General features: G+C 38.2%; 1 protein-coding gene across 2 annotated transcripts; it reads left to right on the top strand.

Annotated features, from left to right (window-relative positions):
* The first annotated feature begins 4041 nt into the window (after positions 1–4041).
* Positions 4042–17509, top strand: fam78ab (family with sequence similarity 78 member Ab). 2 transcript variants are annotated; one of them, XR_008165698.1, is made up of 3 exons: positions 4042–5030; positions 14921–15650; positions 15688–17509. XR_008165698.1 is itself a non-coding variant. In XM_052591671.1 (2 exons), the coding sequence occupies exons 1-2, from the start codon at positions 4738–4740 to the stop codon at positions 15444–15446; spliced, it is 819 nt and encodes a 272-aa protein (XP_052447631.1). In that variant the 5' UTR covers positions 4042–4737; the 3' UTR covers positions 15447–17509. The 2 variants fall into 2 exon arrangements, 1 of the variants encoding a protein (XP_052447631.1); XM_052591671.1 differs by having other exon boundaries at positions 14921–17509.
* Positions 17510–18347: the final 838 nt, after the last annotated feature.

The raw sequence follows: 18347 nt of genomic DNA, 5'->3' as shown, positions 1-18347 counted from the left end.
GTGTTGGTGGTCATATCTATCAAACACTATAACGACACAGCTGTTACCTTCCTTTCCCATTAAAGTTGCGATCTTTTTCAAGACGCACTCACCCAGGTCATTGAATGTTTGAAAAGCTGAATCATTAAGACTTTGAAGAAGATCCATGGCATCAATGATATATGCTGATGGTTCTTTAACATTTGGCAGCTGCTGTGTCTCTTCAACAACAGCATCGAGTTTCTTGGCAAGGTCAGCTTTTGTTGTCTTCTTCATGCTTCCATCATCAAAACACAAAGAGGGTGGGACAGCTGTGAGTTCGTGAGACATCACAGTCTCCATGGACACCTCTCTTTGTTTGGAGACAGCCAGTAATCTTTGAAAGAGCATGTCTGAATCCATGTGGACCTTTCTAGATATGCTGACTCCAACTGATGTTTTCATGTCCTTGAAGGTTGCACACTGGTTTATGTTCTCTGGCTCCCAGAAGCTCTTTTTTCTTTTTTGATTTTGCCAGATGTTGTTCCATAAAGATGGCATTCTGCTTCGCACCATCTTGGAGGAAGCTTGAGAGCTCTTTTGCAACTTTCTCAGATGTAACCTGACCACTTGCAACTTGATATCAAGATCAAAGGGATTCTGCCTCTGCTCCACAGTTTCCATTATCTTCTGTATTAAACATTGTATCGTAAAAGTTGGTATTATACCTTATATTGCTATCATATACTGTTGTATACCAACATTAACACAACATTTACCCAAAATCATGTTTAAACCTAGTGTGAGGGACTCTAGTGACGCGAGTAGCTTTGCAACAGAGCATTCATTTAAAGTAGAGGACTTTTCTACCTCACCTTCACCTGAAGTGGATGATGTCGAGGTGTCTGAGGACACAGGGCCAGGGCCTGAGCCATATCAATTCAAGCCGCTGGCTCAAACTTCTGTCTTAACTCTCGCATTGCGATCAGCATCCGACGATGCTAGTGAAGCAGCTGCGCAAGAGAGAATGGGGCTAGTCTCCGAGTAAGGCACTGCGTCCCTTTTCAGCGTGAGCTGTGTGGCGAAGCCCATTTCCACCCCCATTGCTTTGTAGAAGCAATCTCGCGTGAAATGCAGTTTGCACACTCCAGCTCTAGGTGGGAACTCGCAGTCTTTCAGGCCAAGTGCATGAAACCACTGGCGCCTAATTTTCAAGTGTGCTGGAAAACTATACAATCCTTGCAGTTGCAACCAGCAACCAGCACGTACCATCCTGACCACTGTAAAGAAATCTATGCTAACTTGAAGCTATCCTAACGGATGCAATACTATGCTACTAACTAACTATGCTTCTAACAATACTGTTACACTAACAACTATGCTAATTAACGACATAGGCTACACAAAATCATCTAAATAGCTATATAAATGCTATGCTAAATGGATGCTAAAATACTCTATCCTGATAGTTTTCAATACTCGCAATTCAAACTCATGACTCACTACAGTGATTTTGATGGAACAAGATGGTTTTATTCTGCCAAGGGCGTGGTAGCTCGTACCAAGGGGCGTGGTGAGCTGGAAACTGCTTACGTCACATACCACCGTAAACATTCAATAGGAAAAATAAAAAAATTAAGGCGGAAATTAATCTGCCGCAAACAAAGCCGGCGGTCGCGTTGAGCCTTTTGACAAGAGAAAAGGCTTCAATAGTTAACCAAAGCTAACTGTGGTTGCATACATCTTCATAAACTCCATTTTAAACGTTTAAGAGCTATAAAAGTGAAGCAGAACAAAAAACGATGAGGTCACTAGGCTGTAATAGGCGGGAATTAGCCTAATCTGCACGCAAACTTACCTTCGTGGTTCACATGCTTCCTTCTGCACCGAAGCATTACAGCTATCAATTTTGAACAAAACAAGCCTACTCAAATGTATCTAACCTAACTATTTTCATTCGTTATTGTGAAAAAAAACTGAGTTATGCAAAGATAGGCTTAAATAAATAAATAAAATAATAATAATAAAAAAAAACACCTTAATAAAACCATAAATAAAACCTGTTAGCCTACTTGGGGTATTTTACATGCACAGTGCCAACTTCGAGTCAGTAAAATAATAATAAAAACAATAATTTAATGCTGGTATCCAAAACATTTAATTCAATACAAGTAGAATTAGAAATTAGATACATTTTAAAACTTCTATGCACACGTATAATAAGCCTAGTAATAATAAGCCTATTAATAAGTAGACATTTTAAAATACATCAATAACTGATATCATAGTTTAACACAGATAAAATCAGAGTTAAAGCTTGCTTTATGTGTTGCTCGATGAGGATTTCTCAATCGTTGCGACTTTAAATCCTGAGGACACAAAATGTGAAGAAGAGGTGGAGTTACAAGGATTCTCAGACAGTTGAAGTGTCCGATGGAGTTAAGAGATTCGCTCTCAATCTATTTTCAACACTTTAGATTGTTTAATAATTTGTAAGAATAAAAGAACCACATGGAGACTGACCAATAGCATCGATTTGTGAAAAAATATGAAATTGACAAAATCTGGACATGCGAGGTTTCCGCCCGACAGCGATGATATTTTAATAAAGGTGTTCCATTCCAATGTTAACCTTCAATTGGATCTGTGGTTCATATGAATTGTATAGTATACTGTGCCTTATGAAATGTATCATTATTAAATGTATCATAAATATAGATCAGCACTTACCTAATGTAAGTTACTTTACAGAAACAATGAATTTGTCAACATTCTTCTCACCACTGATGGGGCTTTAGACTAAATTATGTCAGTGTTCCATTTTCATTCATTTTTGACACCTCATACATTGAGTGACAGAACACTCCTATTTGTCATGCTATATTTACATATTTGGTATTGCTGGATTCATCAACCCCACCTTTCCAACAAGCCATCATATGTGTTTCTATAATAATCCCAGGCAAAGCAAGCACAAAGTAAATGAAAACATTCTGCATAGATATTAAATTTGTGCATGTCCGCTTATTTTAGGTATGTGTTTACATGTATCTATTTATTCCATACATCAAGATATTTACATCCAGTCTTTTGTAGTAGTTTAACCAACTTCCTGGCAACAAACATGTAAAGTTTCAAAGCTCTCAGAGCTTGTGTGATTGATCTGCATTAGTTTATATGCCTTAACTCCCATACGGACAGGCTATATTTTAGTCCTTTATTGGTTTTGGGGTGTATAACAATATCTGTTAATTTAACAATCTTAGCAGTAAAATATTTTTAGCCAAGAACCCATTTCATATATGGGAGACCTTTATTCAATGAAAAACATTGTTGGGTTTAGTTCTACCTCCGGTAGGGGTATCTCAAAAACTAAAGCATTTTTTGACCATTTGTCACTAGCCTAAAAGACTTTTTGGAGATATAAAGGATGCAGTACTACTCTATAGGTACTCAAGATTAACACGAGATTAGGCGAAGCCGCGAAACTGTGTATGTTATGTGCCCTTTAATGAAACTGTCTTCACCTTAGTAGACAGTAAGTCATGGCATAATGGGGAAGTCATGGCCTAATGGTTATAGAGTCAGACTCCCAATTGAAAGGTTGTGGGTTCGAGTCCTGGGCCGGCAGGAATTGTGGGTGGGGGGAGTGCATGTACAGCCCTCTCTCCACCTTCAATACCACGACTGAGGTGCCCTTGAGCAAGGCATCGAACCCCCAACTGCTCCCCGGGTGCCGCAGCATAAATGGCTGCCCACTGCTCTGGGTGTGTGTTCACAGTGTGTGTGTGTGTTCACTGCTCTGTGTGTGTGCACTTTGGATGGGTTAAATGCAGAACACAAATTCTGAGTATGGGTCACAATAAGTGGCTGAATGTAGCGTCGGCGTTCTCCAAGGTGCTTAAACGCATGAAGCATCTTAGACATTTGATGCTGCCTGTAATCCCCTCAAAATATATAAATATCGTTTTCGCCCAACAAATTGCAGGAGCACCTCTCTTAGCAGAACTATACGCCCCATAATGCGCGCGCCGGGGAGCGGAAGTGACACCACGGGCGCTCGGAGTGGAGCAGCTGCAGCTGATGCGGTGACGCGCACAGCGCTGCGGGACGGAGGATGAGCGCAGCACCGGCGCGAGGATGAGGAGGAGGATGAGGATGGATTATAACTGATGAAGAGAGAAGCGAAATAATGGGCTGTCCATCACAGCATGTGTGTTCGTGACAGCGGGACTGGTTTATTCACCTCCCATGTTTATTAACGTGTGCTGATGAAATTCACCTGATGCTGAGACGGATCGTTTAATGTTACTCATAAGTGCACAAGAAACTGAGCTTCCACCAACTGAGCCCCAAGGAAAAACTCATGGAATTTTAATATTCATTGCAAAAGAATACAGATATATACACCAAATGCCAGGAGTATTCTGAGTGGATGGATTTAACCTATTTATTTTAATCTACACGCACTGCTGTGAGGTTACGATGCGGAAATGCCCTTTTGACGGTGATTGCAGAATGTTATGTGTGAGCGGAGCGTTAACGGTATGCCAATGACAAGTTGACGGAACATTGTTTTCAGTTAAGTTCATTTTGTTTTATTTTTTATTATCGACGAAATAACGATTATGTTTTTGTTTATAAGAAACGCCGTTTTTATTCCTGACGCGACACCGCGACGCGTCGTTTAGTGTTTGCGCGTGCAGTTCCTCTGTCAGGGTGTCTAGTGTGCGTCCTTCTGGGGGTCAGTGTGTGTAGTGTGCGTCCTTCTGAGGGTTGATGTTCTGCTGGCCGCTCGTGCTGCTGGTGATGGGCTGTATTCAGAGCATCAGATGCAAACCCAAGAGTTTCCGGGACAGCATCATGGTTCTGGAGGTGAACTCCTCTATCGACTCGAACCCCACCAGCATCGACGAGTCCTCTAGCGTGGTGCTGCGCTACCGCACGCCGCATTTCCGCGCGTCCGCCCGGGTCCTGGTGCCGCCGGTGGCCGGAAAAGAGAGCTGGACGGTCGGCTGGATCCAGGCGTGCAACCACATGGAGTTCTACAACAAATACGGATCCAAAGGGATGTAAGTGTATCTGACATTCAACACGAACACTCCTTCACACCTTCTGCCTGTTACAGCTCAACACTTTAATGCATGACATGAATTCAAGTTATGCATCATTTGTTGCACTTATACTGTTGAAACTACAACTGTAGCAACTTTTAGGTAAAGCTTTGGCTGCCATGATAAATATTTTTATATGAGAAATTAAAGAAAAGACATGGTAACACCTTGTTTTAGTATTGTTGTGTTACACACACTTACTGTACAAAAGTTAATAATTCATAATTATTTAACCCTAACCATAAGAACATTAATTGCACTTCAGCACTTAATTGCATAATTTCACTGTAACGAGGAGAGTGTATCCAGTAACAACTATCACATCAAATACACAGTTTATCATCAGTAATGTAATTACACAGTCAAGTTGGACAGTCAGAAGTCAGCAGTCTTCAGATGTTCGGCAATATTTGTGTATGGCACACACAATGTTGTACATTTCTATAATTTCTACAGTTATTTACTGTATATCACCCAGTATACAACTGCACATCAATTCCCTGTACAGTAAATAACTGTAATTTCCTTTGCACAATGGGAATTTTCTGACGTCATATTCAGAGACTGTGGTTTTTTTATCTTATATTTGTTGCATACTACTGTTTTTACTTTCCTCTTTAGGTCATTGCATTGAGTTTTTTCCCTCTCATTTCTCACATTTGGATTGACAGGATTTGCCTTACAGCGTGTCTACAACTCCGCAAAAGCTCGAGACCGTCTGCACTGGACAAGTTAAATCGCTTGTAATGATTCAATAATAATGACAGGCAAATCCATTTGTCCTTTGCGTCAGAAACAGCGCGAGCCTTTGGAGTACTAGACATACCCCGGGGCCTCAGTTTACTGTCCAGCCTCTATTGTGTAGATTTGATTACTGATTCTAATGGGTTCTGTATTGTCTTTTGTTGCGTTGCGCCGCGGGTTTTGCCCAGGGATTGAACCTGCGTGTGGAAGAGACCCGGGCCGGAGTACATCTGTGCTGTGAGTGATGCACCTTATGAGAGAATAACAAAGACCAGCCAGCAAGGTAATAATATCATATAATTTATGATTGTCCGTCTGTTTTTGTCAGTTTTTTGCGTGCCAGTTTATCGTAAACATGGTGGTAACATGAACTTCACCACTGTAAACTGCACTGTCTTTTACCGAATTAAATTTATTTTAACGAGGAGCACTTACCTTATATTAACTAATGTGATTTTTTTTTCGGGCGATAACGTTGGCTAGTAGCTTAAAATAAATTAAATCATACGTTAGCAAAAGTTTCATGGCCACCTTTCTAGTTTTGGCATTAGTTTTTTTTTTACGGAATATAAGATTTACTGCATTTTGTGTGTGTATGTGTGCGTTTTAAGGCAACTGCAATGAAGCATCAAAGACGAGGCCAGCCACACTGAGACTGATAATTCCAACGCTATCTCACGACCAATTCGTACATATTTTACCAGGTGGCTTATTCGTACGAATTTGTTCGACCTCACTCGTACGATTTTATACGATTTGTCTAAACCCCAGTGACGGTTAGGTTTAGGGGCGGGGTTAGGTGTAAGTCATTCGTACAAATTCATACGAATTGTGCAACTTGTAAAATATGTACGATTTGGCAAAAATCATATTAATTTGTATGAGTGTGGTCGTACGAATTCGTACGAATAAGCCACCTCGTGAAAAATGTACGAATTGCCGTGAGATCGGGTTGGATAATTCATGAGTAACCTGCCTATTGTTTTGAGAGATTTGTGTTTATTCTATAAGGGGTTTACCTTTTAAAAATTTGTAATTACTTCTTGTCTTTCAGGGAATATGTTTCTTTCTGTAACAAAGTGGATGGTGAACAAAGGTGGCCTATGTTTTGGAGCAGCACCTGGGTTTTGAAGATACCTTAATATCTATTCTTTGGCTGCTTATATTTTTTCCCTAATATTTTTCTGTTGCCTAAGGATTCATTGTGAGGAAAAATCCAGAGGATACAACAATAATATACTGCAAAATGTCATAAGACGGGAGAAATGGTGAAGATGCACTGTTCCAATCTTATTCAATCTTTTAAATAAAGAATTTGATATTTTATAATAATTGTGTCTGTTTGAATTGAATGTCAGTAGTACGTATTTAAGATTAACAATAAAATGAATTCTATATACAAATTATTAAATCTATATTCAAATTAATGAATTACAGCAGTATACTGATGATTTTGATTTCTTTTACAGTAATTGCACTGTATTGCATGATCACAGTACCGCATTGTTACTGTAAAACAGTGTTTACAGTAAGTTACTGTAAAAACCCTTTGAAATGTCTAACAGCGTGCTTCTTTTAAACCAAACTTCTCAGTGTTTTCAGTGATGCTACAAGTGATTTGGGAAGCTCAAATGTGTCTGAACAGTACTTCCAAACCAGTGTGAACATATGTGACAAACAGACACGTGTGCATGTAGGATCACCTTGTCGTTCTGTCCGTGATGTGTACAGTGTGATGATTTGATCATGTATGTATGTGTGTGTGGTGATACTACATAGCCTGCATACTGTTAGAGGCTACACTTAGCCCTATTTCCTTTATGAAACAAAAAATAAACCCTTCCCGTCTTAAGATATCTGGACACTGCACATGCTCAGCCTCCACACATTCCTGGAAACAAGAGCACAGCAATGATCATACGTTTAAAACAAATGCTGCAATGACATGTTCAAATTGTGAAAGCAGCCGTTCGTTTTTTAGCCACTAGTTCCACTTCCTTTGTAAGTCGATGACAACATATCCTTTATAGCAGCTCTTTGCATTCTTCATATGACTGCAAAAACGTATTTGAAGGTAGTGTTTACTGCAGACAGTAAAGTGATAAGCACTTATTTACTGCAGATATCATTATTCAGTTTCTTGTTTGAACAGACAAATTCATTTTAGCAAATGTCCAGCTGTTCCTTCTGCACTTTAACAAGAAAATAATATTCCAGTCTTTATACTTAAACATTTTGGATTTAATTCAGTGTGTTACTTGCCTTTTTAGTAATTACTTGTAAAACTGACTAGCATTTTCTAGTTTCTGCACCAGTTTTTATTGAGTGTTGAGTTTTATATGGTGTGGAAACACTCTTGACTGATATCTCAGCCGCTGTTCTGGCCTGATGATGCCGGTCCTGCCGAATCTGTCTGAAGCTCATCTGTTCTGCTCATATCTTATGATTATATGAATGTCAGCAATATTAATCTATTGTTACAGATTGTTATTTTACATAAAGTAAAATAACACACAGTAAAGTGTTCATTCAAGGCAAGACACACCAGGTGAACAGTGTAAAAATGTTAACTAATAGATTTCACCTTATTTTTCATCAGTTGATTAATCACAGTTTTAAGTATTAAGATTATTGATTTGTTGGCATATTAAATGTTTTTTTTATTTTTTTTCAGAGGGGACTTTGGATTTCTCTTTTAATCATCCCATAATTCAGAAAATACTGTAAACAGACAGAAACAAATGAATTTTATTATGTTTTTAGGAATAAAATGTCATGTTAATCAGTGTGAATGATATAAGAATAAACATCTAACATCATTTCCTCATTACGGCTGTGCCAAATACCACACTGAATTATGATTGCTAACTTGTCTTACTATGATGTTTTAAACCATCATAGTACGTTTGTAATTCATATACATGTAAATTAAGAGGATAACATATTATATTTAAGTTCTTGAGGACACACATAAAAACACTCAACCCCCCCCCCCAAAAAAAAAAATAAAACCAAAAAAACAACAACAACCAAAACTCACATTAGACTTTATTTAACATGAATTTTGATCAGTTTTTTCATGAGAGCATTTGGGTACATGAGCATAAACACACTTACACACACTTGAAGAATTTCTATTCTTATTCCCCTGATGATAATCAAATCCCCTCGTGTGTTCATGTCACGTGACTCTTTCCCATGATGCTCTGCTGCTGATCCGTGAGTTCTGGGAGAAAGGTCATGGTTTTCCTGCATCAGGGAATCGATAGGCCAGCAGCTCTGTGGTTTGTCCCGCTGTCACCTGCGTCTGTGCTGATTGTGCTGTTCAGAGAAGGTCACTGCCTTCACTGTTTAAAGGCAAAGATCACACCAATCAGATGTCTGTGATAATCAGCTCAACATCATGACATGTGTGACCATCAATCATCTGTAAAACATGAAAGAAGATGTTTAGCAGAATGTTCACGCTGCACTTACACAGAGCATAAATTCTGTTGAGTTCAAGAACTTTCAAACAATGAGGAATCTTTAAAGTAGAACATAAATGTGACCCTGGACCACAAAACCAGTCTTAAGGGTCAATTTTTTCGAAATTGAGATTTGTACTAATAAATAAGCTGTCCATTGATGTATGCTTTGTTAGGATTTGACCATATTTGGCTGAGATCTAACTATTTTGCATATTAATAATAAAAAATTATGTTTTATTAATTATTATTTAATATTTATAGTAGGACATTTACAAAATATTAATCTTTACTCAAGTCTCTGGGGTATATTTGTAGCAATAGCCAAAAAACCATTGTACGGGTCAAAATGACCGATTTTTCTTTTATGCCAAAAATCATTAGGATATTAAGACTGCTTTTGTGCTCCAGGGTCACAAATGTAGTTCACATGACACATCATATGATGCTTTGTATGTGGAACAGAATCATAAATTCATTATTATTGAAGTAATCTCATCCAAACAACCACATTACGGCTCTGGAACAAATGAGGGAGTAAATGATGACAGAACTTTATTTTTGGGTGAAAAAAATATATACTAAGATATATATACTAACTATACCCTAACTTTTTAGCATACATTTATAATGAGTAGTTAAAAAAATAAAAATGAAATTTAAAAAAAATAAATTTAGTGTCTTTGACCCTCTTAAGTGTAGGACTTTAAAACATCTCATTATGTAATTTAATAATCGTGTTGAAATATTGTTAAAGTTACTGCTGAATGTACTGACAGGCATTTATGAACTAAAAATATATGTTAAAGTCATTTCTGTTGAAACTTGTATGTCATGTATTTAATTCTATTTTTAATTATACATTTGTAGTGATTAAGATGTAGTTTAGTAACTTTGAATGTTTCACTTTTAAGGTGTCATTCACTCTAAAAACGGCTGGGTTATTTTTTAACCCAAAATGCTGGGTTGAGTCTGTTGGGTCATTTGGTTGGGTTATTTAATTTCTTTTTAAACACTTTTGGGTAGTTTCAATTTACCAGGTGTTGGGTTAAACCTGCTGGGTTGCGTCGCTGGGTTGTTTCAGGCCAGCGCTGGGTTATTTAACGCGCCTTGAAGATGTTTAAATCGCTCCCAACTGTCACTTTTTGACGTTACGCGACTCGCATAATCGTGTTAAGGTATCTGAGACGACATATTAATAAAGTTTTATTAAGTTTCAGACAGTGACTGATGGCTGAAATATGCGAATACCTGTGAAAATAGAGGAAAAAGTAGTTTCTGACACTGAAAAGCGAATTTGATATTTAAGTGAGTCAAATGAGTTCAAAAAGTGAATACGACTTTCTGCTCTAATGTAAACGCCTGCAGTTGTCCATATCGACATTTAAATCATACAAATTACGTACAATATAGTCGGACCGCAGGTCTAAAAGAACCGACGACCCAGTTCAAGTAAACCGGTTCAGTAATTCTCGAACAAAGTGATTCCCGGAAAAGAATCGACGTCTCAGGGCATTTCAAAGTGCGCGCACGCACAGCGAGTGACGCTGGCCGCGTTAGTGAAGTGATTTGATGCTTTTGTGGTTTATAAAGTCTTTTTACATACAAATTATAATTCAAAATGTTTTTTTTCCTGTCAGAAAAGCGCATGGATACATTTGTGAGAGTAAAACTCGTCGAGTGCAGTCTTATTGATGCGTCTAACGGTAAGTTCGTGTTTATTATACATTTTACATAATTGTTTGTCTGTGATAATCAACTAACGTTAACCCTCACGTAACTTAAACGCACATATATTTTTATTTCGTGCTATAGTTAAAGCTGCACCAGAATGTACCTAATTTATGAGCGTAAACATCATATATTAATTTTCCAGATCGTGTTTTTGACTTGTCCTTATCACTTTGGTACATCTATAAGTTTTTATATATGGACTGTTATACCTACGTGACTTGTCATAGAAATGTCTGTGTGCTCGCACACTGTGTCAGTGACTGTGTGTGTTTGATATAGCCAGCATATTAACATAAAACTGTGATTTATAATGACTGGAACATCCCATTGATTAGACAGTTTGAAAGCACACCTTTCAGCCAATCACTATATCATATTCTGCTTCTGTAGACCAACTCATAGGTGAATTTAACTCATAATCATGATGGGTCAATTTCATGATTAACTTCACACAGTTAATTGAACTGAATCACTGTTATTAAAACAATTTGTATTTTTTTCTTTTTTTTAAACTTTATTTTAAAGGTTGGAACAAACATGGAATTCCTTAACTGAGCAGAGTCCACAAAACCCCATCCAATTGTCATGGCGATTTAAAAATGGCAGCAGATCTCTCAGGCATTGATCATAATCAATGGACAGGTAAGGATATTCTGCACTATTTTCAAAAGGAATTGCAAATTGTATATTTAATTGTATTTTTCCACATGTGGACATATACATTGTGAAATAGTCCAAACTCAATTGAAAAGCATTTGTATTTCAGATGCCTTACACAGAAAGCTGTCAATTTGTGTCAAGGGTGGGACTATACTATGGGGCGTGTTTTTATTGGGAGATATTTTGTAGTTTTTACCCCAAATCTCTCACTGTTTGCACTCTGATGCACGTCAGCAAACAACATTGCAGTTCTACTCTTATTTAACTAGCTGCAGCTTACCCTATATTTTATTCCTCCGGTGAAAAGCATTTGGTTAATGGTGAATATTGACCAATAGTACCATGTGGCTCTAACGGTTAGCAGGAGATAGTAGTTGTATTTGGGGTAAAAATGACAGAATTATTTATTGTGTGAGGTGCCAAGAATATAGGGAGATCCGGGTTGCACTGTCTGTTCTTTATCACACATCTCTCGGAGCGGCAGCTGCCTTTAGTAGTGCCTTAACCTCCATTGTTCAAAGCATTTGGCACAATTGTCTTTGAGTGATGTCACCTCCCAATACAAACACTCTCCATAGTATGGTCCCACCTCTGACAAAAATGGACAGTTTTCAATGTGAGGCATTGGAAATTCAGATGCTAAAGATTCCATTTGAGTTTTGGCAGGTAACATGTGCGACACAGTGAAAAAACAGACATGGTAATTAGTAACACCTCATGTACTTGTTCTTATGTTGCATCTATGCTAACATTAGTCTGTTTCTCTATTATTCCAAGGTCACCGTAGCCACCCGTATCCAGTACGTATCCAGACCAGATGGAGATCATCATCTAGAAAGGACCTCTACTGCCCTGAAAGACAGAGGAGACCAGGACAACTAGAGCCCCAGATACAGATCCCCTGTAAAGACCTTGTCACAGAGGAGCACCAGGACAAGACCACAGGAAACAGATGATTCTTCTGCACAATCTGACTTTGCTGCAGCCTGGAATTGAACTACTGGTTTCGTCTGGTCAGAGGAGAACTGGCCCCCCAACTGAGCCTGGTTTCTCCCAAGGTTTTTTTCTCCATTCTGTCACCGATGGAGTTTTGGTTCCTTGTTTTTCTTTAGTTGGAGACAATTAATATCAAGCGATATCATCCACTTGATTGCACAGAGGGACGATACATCACTGAATCAATGACGAATTGACTTTAACTGAAAACTGAGTGTTTACTTTTGTCCCTTTGCATTATTACACACTATTTTCCTATTCAATACTGTAAAGCTGCTATGATGCAGAATTTGATCAATATGAGAGGCTTATTACTCATAATACATGGAAAATACAGCTGCAAACGGACTTTGTTTTTTCATTTGAAATTTGGCAGTCACTGTGCATTTATGAAAACTGAAACCGTAATTTTTGTTCAGTGTTTTTGAAACAGTGTTTTTGTTCAAGATTTGCAATTGTGTTTGGATTGTCACAATTTGTCACATGTGGAAAACGCAATTGAAAATATAATTAGCAATTCCTTTTGAAAATTGTCCTTCCATAGACAGGCTCTATAGCAGAGTACACTGCTCTCAGGTGTAGATCTTTGCTTCAGAGCTTAAGTGTTTGACAATAGTTCACCCAAAAATGACAATTGTCACTAATTATTCACCCTGGTCTGAAAGCTCTTGAATATCAACGAAAATATCTTAACTTGTGTTCTGAAGATGAACGAAGGGCTTACGGGTTTGTAACGACATGAAGTTGAGTAATAAATGACAGAATTTTCATTTTTGGGTGAACTATATGTTGAACTACCCTAAGCAGTGCACATCTACCTACGTAGGAGTCTTTATATACTTGATATAAATTTAAGGACATCTTTAAATGATTTTACATTTAAATTTAAAGAATGTTAATTGTCAATGTCATTTCACTGTGTATTTAAATAGCTAAACGTAAAAATGTAATAGTTAAACAGCTAGACACAGGTCATTCAGAAATAATTTTCTTATTTATTGCAACTGTATTTCTGTGATTTTTATTTATTTATTTTGCATTTGCTGGAAACAAAAAAAGGGAAAATTCCATGTTGTTGTCATTGGTACAAATTTTTTAATGTCAGATGGCATTAAAAATATTTTTTAACAGTCTAAATAACCTGTATTCTTCATTATTTATTAATCCATGATTGCTTTGTTAAGCAAAAGTGAAATTATGAGAATAACCCAGCAAGAATAACCCAGAATCATAAAAATGCAAACCCACAAATGGTAAAAATGACTCTATCTTGGGTTTTCTCAATAACCCAACATGCTGGGTTAAAATGTGTAAACCAGCATGCTGGGTTACTTTAACCCAGCATGTGTTCTGTCCAATATTTACCCAGTGCTGGGTTGCCAATTGGGTTATTTTTAACCCAGCCATTTTTAGAGTGTTGTTACAGTGTAACTGTACAAATAAGTAAAGAGCAATATTAATGACCTAAATGTCCTATTTAGCTTAAATTTATGTACTAAAATAACTAAAACAAATACTCATACAAATTACAAAAACACACAACAAAATTACAAAAAAAGGAAAATAAAATGCTTGTTGCTCGATGTGCTCAAAGCATAGCTTTCCCGCGAGTGGGCGTGGATTCAGTGCTGACAGTGGACACACCCCCAGCATTTTTATTTATTTATTTATTTTTATTTATTTATTTCAAATTCGGCTGGGTGGTTAATTACATTTTACTGTGGTGTGATAAATTTAGAACACATTTAATATTGCTTTACATTGACTTTAATTTGATTTCATTTAATTATAATGCATAATTTTTTAAAAGTGTACTTAACTGTGCTAAGAAACACTCATGAAAGTGTCTCTTTAAGTACAATTAAGTGGCCTTTTATTTCATTAATATTATACTAAATGCAAATACAGATTTCTAAAAATGTTCTGATTAGATTTGAAGTGCACTAAAAGTGCACATTCAATACAGTGAAGTGCACTTTTTTTCCACGAGAGCAGAAAGGTGCAGTGTGAGTCAGAAGATGATGATGGTGGTCGCCGGAGACGATAAAGATGTGTGTTGTTCTTTATTAAAGGTCTCTTTTGATGGACAGTCAGACCAACATCCCCGTTCTATGTTTAACTTCCTCTAAGTGCTGGAATAAAAAGCATCTCTGGCCTTTGGCAACTAGTGTTCTGCTTTCTCTAGAGTCAGCACACTTCATTCGGCCCATTTGTTGTCATGCTCTCATCCGCCGGTGTCTCCCGCAGGTCCAGCTGGGAGCTGCCTGATCTCCAAGATGGAAAAATCCAAGCCATCAGCGACTCAGATGGCGTCAACTACCCCTGGTACGGCAACACCACTGAGACCTGCACCATCGTGGGTCCCACTAAGAAGGACACCAAGTTCACCATCAGCATGAACGACAACTTCTACCCCAGCGTGACGTGGGGCGTCCCGGTGAGTGACAGCAATGTGCCCATGCTAAGCAGCATCTGGAGGGACCAGAGTTTCACCACATGGCTGGTGGCAATGAACCAGGCGTCAGGCGAGATCCTGGTGCTGCAGACAGTTCGCTGGCGCATGCGTCTACACATCGAGGTGGATCCCGACAAGCCACTGGGACAGAGAGCCAAGTTGTGTGAACCCATCGCTCAGGAGCAGCCACAGATGCTGGGGAAGAATGAAGCCATCCCGCCCAACGCCATGGTCAAACCCAACGCCAACGACGCTCAGGTGCTGATGTGGCGGCCGTGGACAGGCGAGCCATTGGTGGTCATCCCTCCCAAACACTGAGACCAAATCGGATTGGGAATCACTGTGCTAAACACCACTGCAAAAAGACAAAGTGGGAATACTGCATCTCTGACAGATGGAAAGAGCGTCCGATTCATGCTGCCTTAAGTTTACATTGCTTTCACTGCAAACTCTTCGCCTTAAACCAAATGCAATGCAGTAAACCTCGCACATCCTACCTGTCCATAGATTTTTACTGGATGTGTCCTAGTTAGTCATCATCTAATGGGACTTCGATGAGCGCCTTGCGCCCAACCAAACGAGGACACAGTCCTTAAGCATTCAGTGTTTTCAGCACAAGCTATAATGTTTTAGTTTAATGTCAACCAGCCACTTCCAGTGTGTTTTACAAGAGCCGAGAGTCCAAAAATCTATATTTTCTACTGTGTCAGTCAGTGTCAAGACGTCATGGCCAATCGATAGAGTTCTTACCAGCTAAGATCGATCAGTCTATTCTGCTGGAGTCTGAATGAGATGTGCGTGGGGCGACAGGAGCGCTGATCCTCAAATCAAACACCTTCAGAATGAAGGCACTGAAAAACCCTAGAATGAGTGAAGCTCTTGTCCAGGCAACAATTCTGCACAAGAACTAGACATTGCTTTCATGGCAGAACTGCAGTTATGACCATGATGTATGTCAAAGGTTTGAAATAATTCCGATATGATTTTGTAAGGCTGCATTTATTTGATCTAAAATGCAGTGAAAACATTGAAGGCATTTATAACATTACCAAGGATTCCTGTTTGAAATAAATGCTGAACTCTCTATTCATCAAAACGAAAAACAAATCGTGTCACTGTTTCCACAGCACGTTTTCATCATTGATAATAATTAGATTTTTTTTCTTTAGCAGCAAATCAGCATATTAGAATGATTTCTGAAGGACCATGTAACATTAAAGACTGGAGTAATGATGCTGAAAATACAGTTTTGATTAGAGCAATAAATAACATTTTACAATAGAATTCATATAGAAAAAAAGTTTGTTTAAATTGTAATGTTTCACTCTTTTACAGTCTTTTTGATCAAATAACTGCAGCCTTGGTGAGTGAGAAGAAGAGACTTCTTTAAAAAACATTGATAAATTGTGAACTTTTGACCCGTAGCATGTAAATACATTTTTATAATATTTTTTTTGCATTGCAGTGTTGAGAATTTGAGGTCAGATTTGCTTAAAATTCATGCAAATGACAATTGAGCACAATTTTTATCCATTTTGCAAAAGATTAAACGCACTTCAGCGCTTCCTGATGCCATTTGTTATTGATCCTGTTGAAGGCCTTATTATACTGAGATGTGATTGTGTTGATGGACAGATGAGCATTGATTATGTGATTTAGTCCAGCTGCAGTCAAACTTTGACCAGCATTTATATGCACAAATGGATCAAACGCCACAACAGACACTGAGCTTTAACATCAATCTTCCTCAGTGCACTGGTCAGTGGTGGACGTCTCATACAATCAATTAAAAGACCGTCGTGTGTGTCATTTCATCAGATGCTTTTGGATGCTTTAGTTAGTCTCACATGACACAAGTCTGCATGTGTGTGTGTGTGTGTGTTTGGATGCATATACACAATGACTGAAGAATTCGATTTCTGAGACTTGTACTTCCAACACTTTTATCCATCATCAGATCCATTCATGCATTAGTAAACACTTGTGCTCATGGCAAGACTCCTCATTCTCACAGGATTCTGTTTGGCTTGAAATACTGACTTTATGAGACAATATGAAGACTGCAAATCCACAATAAATCCTCCAATCATCTAGTTTTGATATGCAATAGTAACACTGAGTTCCTCCAGCTCTGTTAGCCGTACCACATGTTTATACTGCAAGTGTGTGTGTGTGTGTGTGTGCGTGTGTGTGGCGTCAGACTTATCTTTTTCCCTTTTCAAAGGAATGATGGGATTTTTGGCCGTTTTTTATAGTTTGACAATAATACTTGAAAAAACAGAAGTGGGAAACATTTCAAACTGTGAAGATGCACATTTGTGAGAAGAACAAAACATTCAAAGAGCGCTGAATTTTTCATGAAGAATAAAACTGAAGTTCAACAGAGTCTCTTGTCTTTTATTCAGCGCGAGTGTGGCGCCTCTGCAATTTGTTTGTTTCTGCATCCTTTGTTATTACAGATCAAATATTAATATTCTGATGAAACCGTCAAGAGATGCTGGAGCTGCTGGATTAATAAAGTCACGGGCAACCAAATGCACAAAATGACTGAATGCAAGATTATTACAGATTTAGTATAATATTTTATTACTCTCACCAACCTCGTCAGTATATATAATTATTTTTTTTGCTTGTTTTTGAAAGAAATGTACACTTTTATTCATCAAGGAGGCATTACAATGTCACAAAAGATTTCTATTTCAAATAAATGCTGTTCTTTTGAACCTTCCATCCATAAAAAAATCCCGAAAAATAAAATGCATCACAGTTCCCCAGCAGAACCGTTTTCGATACTGATAAAACCTTGTTTCTTGAGCAGCAAATCAACATATTAGAATGATTTCTGAAGACTGCAGTAATGATGCAAATCTTACTGAAACAGTAATGTAAATGCATTTATAAACAGTGTCATTTTGGTGTAAGATCCTGCTGTATTCTCATCGTGAGCAGATGAACTGCAGACTGTGGTGGCTTTAGATCATGTGTATCTGCTGCTGGTTTCATCAGTGAATTTAAACGTGTTTGATAATGGAGAGTATTATCCCATTATCCGTGGCTGAGGACGAGGCTTAAACTAAAGCAGCTGAGAGATTAACAGACTCCATCCCAGAGCCCAGACACTCCAGCGGCATGATGGGATTGATCTCTAGACACCAAGCTCTGATCATCTGCAGCAGGATGGAAATACAAACTAGTGCGCAGTGACTGAAGAGCAGACGC

This window comes from Carassius gibelio, chromosome A5 (genome assembly GCF_023724105.1).
Source record: "Carassius gibelio isolate Cgi1373 ecotype wild population from Czech Republic chromosome A5, carGib1.2-hapl.c, whole genome shotgun sequence".
In the NCBI taxonomy this organism is placed as follows: Eukaryota; Metazoa; Chordata; class Actinopteri; order Cypriniformes; family Cyprinidae; genus Carassius; species Carassius gibelio.
The sequence above is the reverse complement of the archived record's forward strand: the minus strand, read 5'-3'. Positions and strand labels throughout refer to the sequence as shown.

Coding starts and splice junctions, on each gene's coding strand:
- fam78ab (XM_052591671.1), top strand. CDS start 4,738: ATGTTCTGCTGGCCGCTCGTGCTGCTGGTGATGGGCTGTATTCAGAGC. Junction 5,031..14,920: donor AAATACGGATCCAAAGGGAT/GTAAGTGTATCT, acceptor TGTCTCCCGCAG/GTCCAGCTGGGAGCTGCCTG.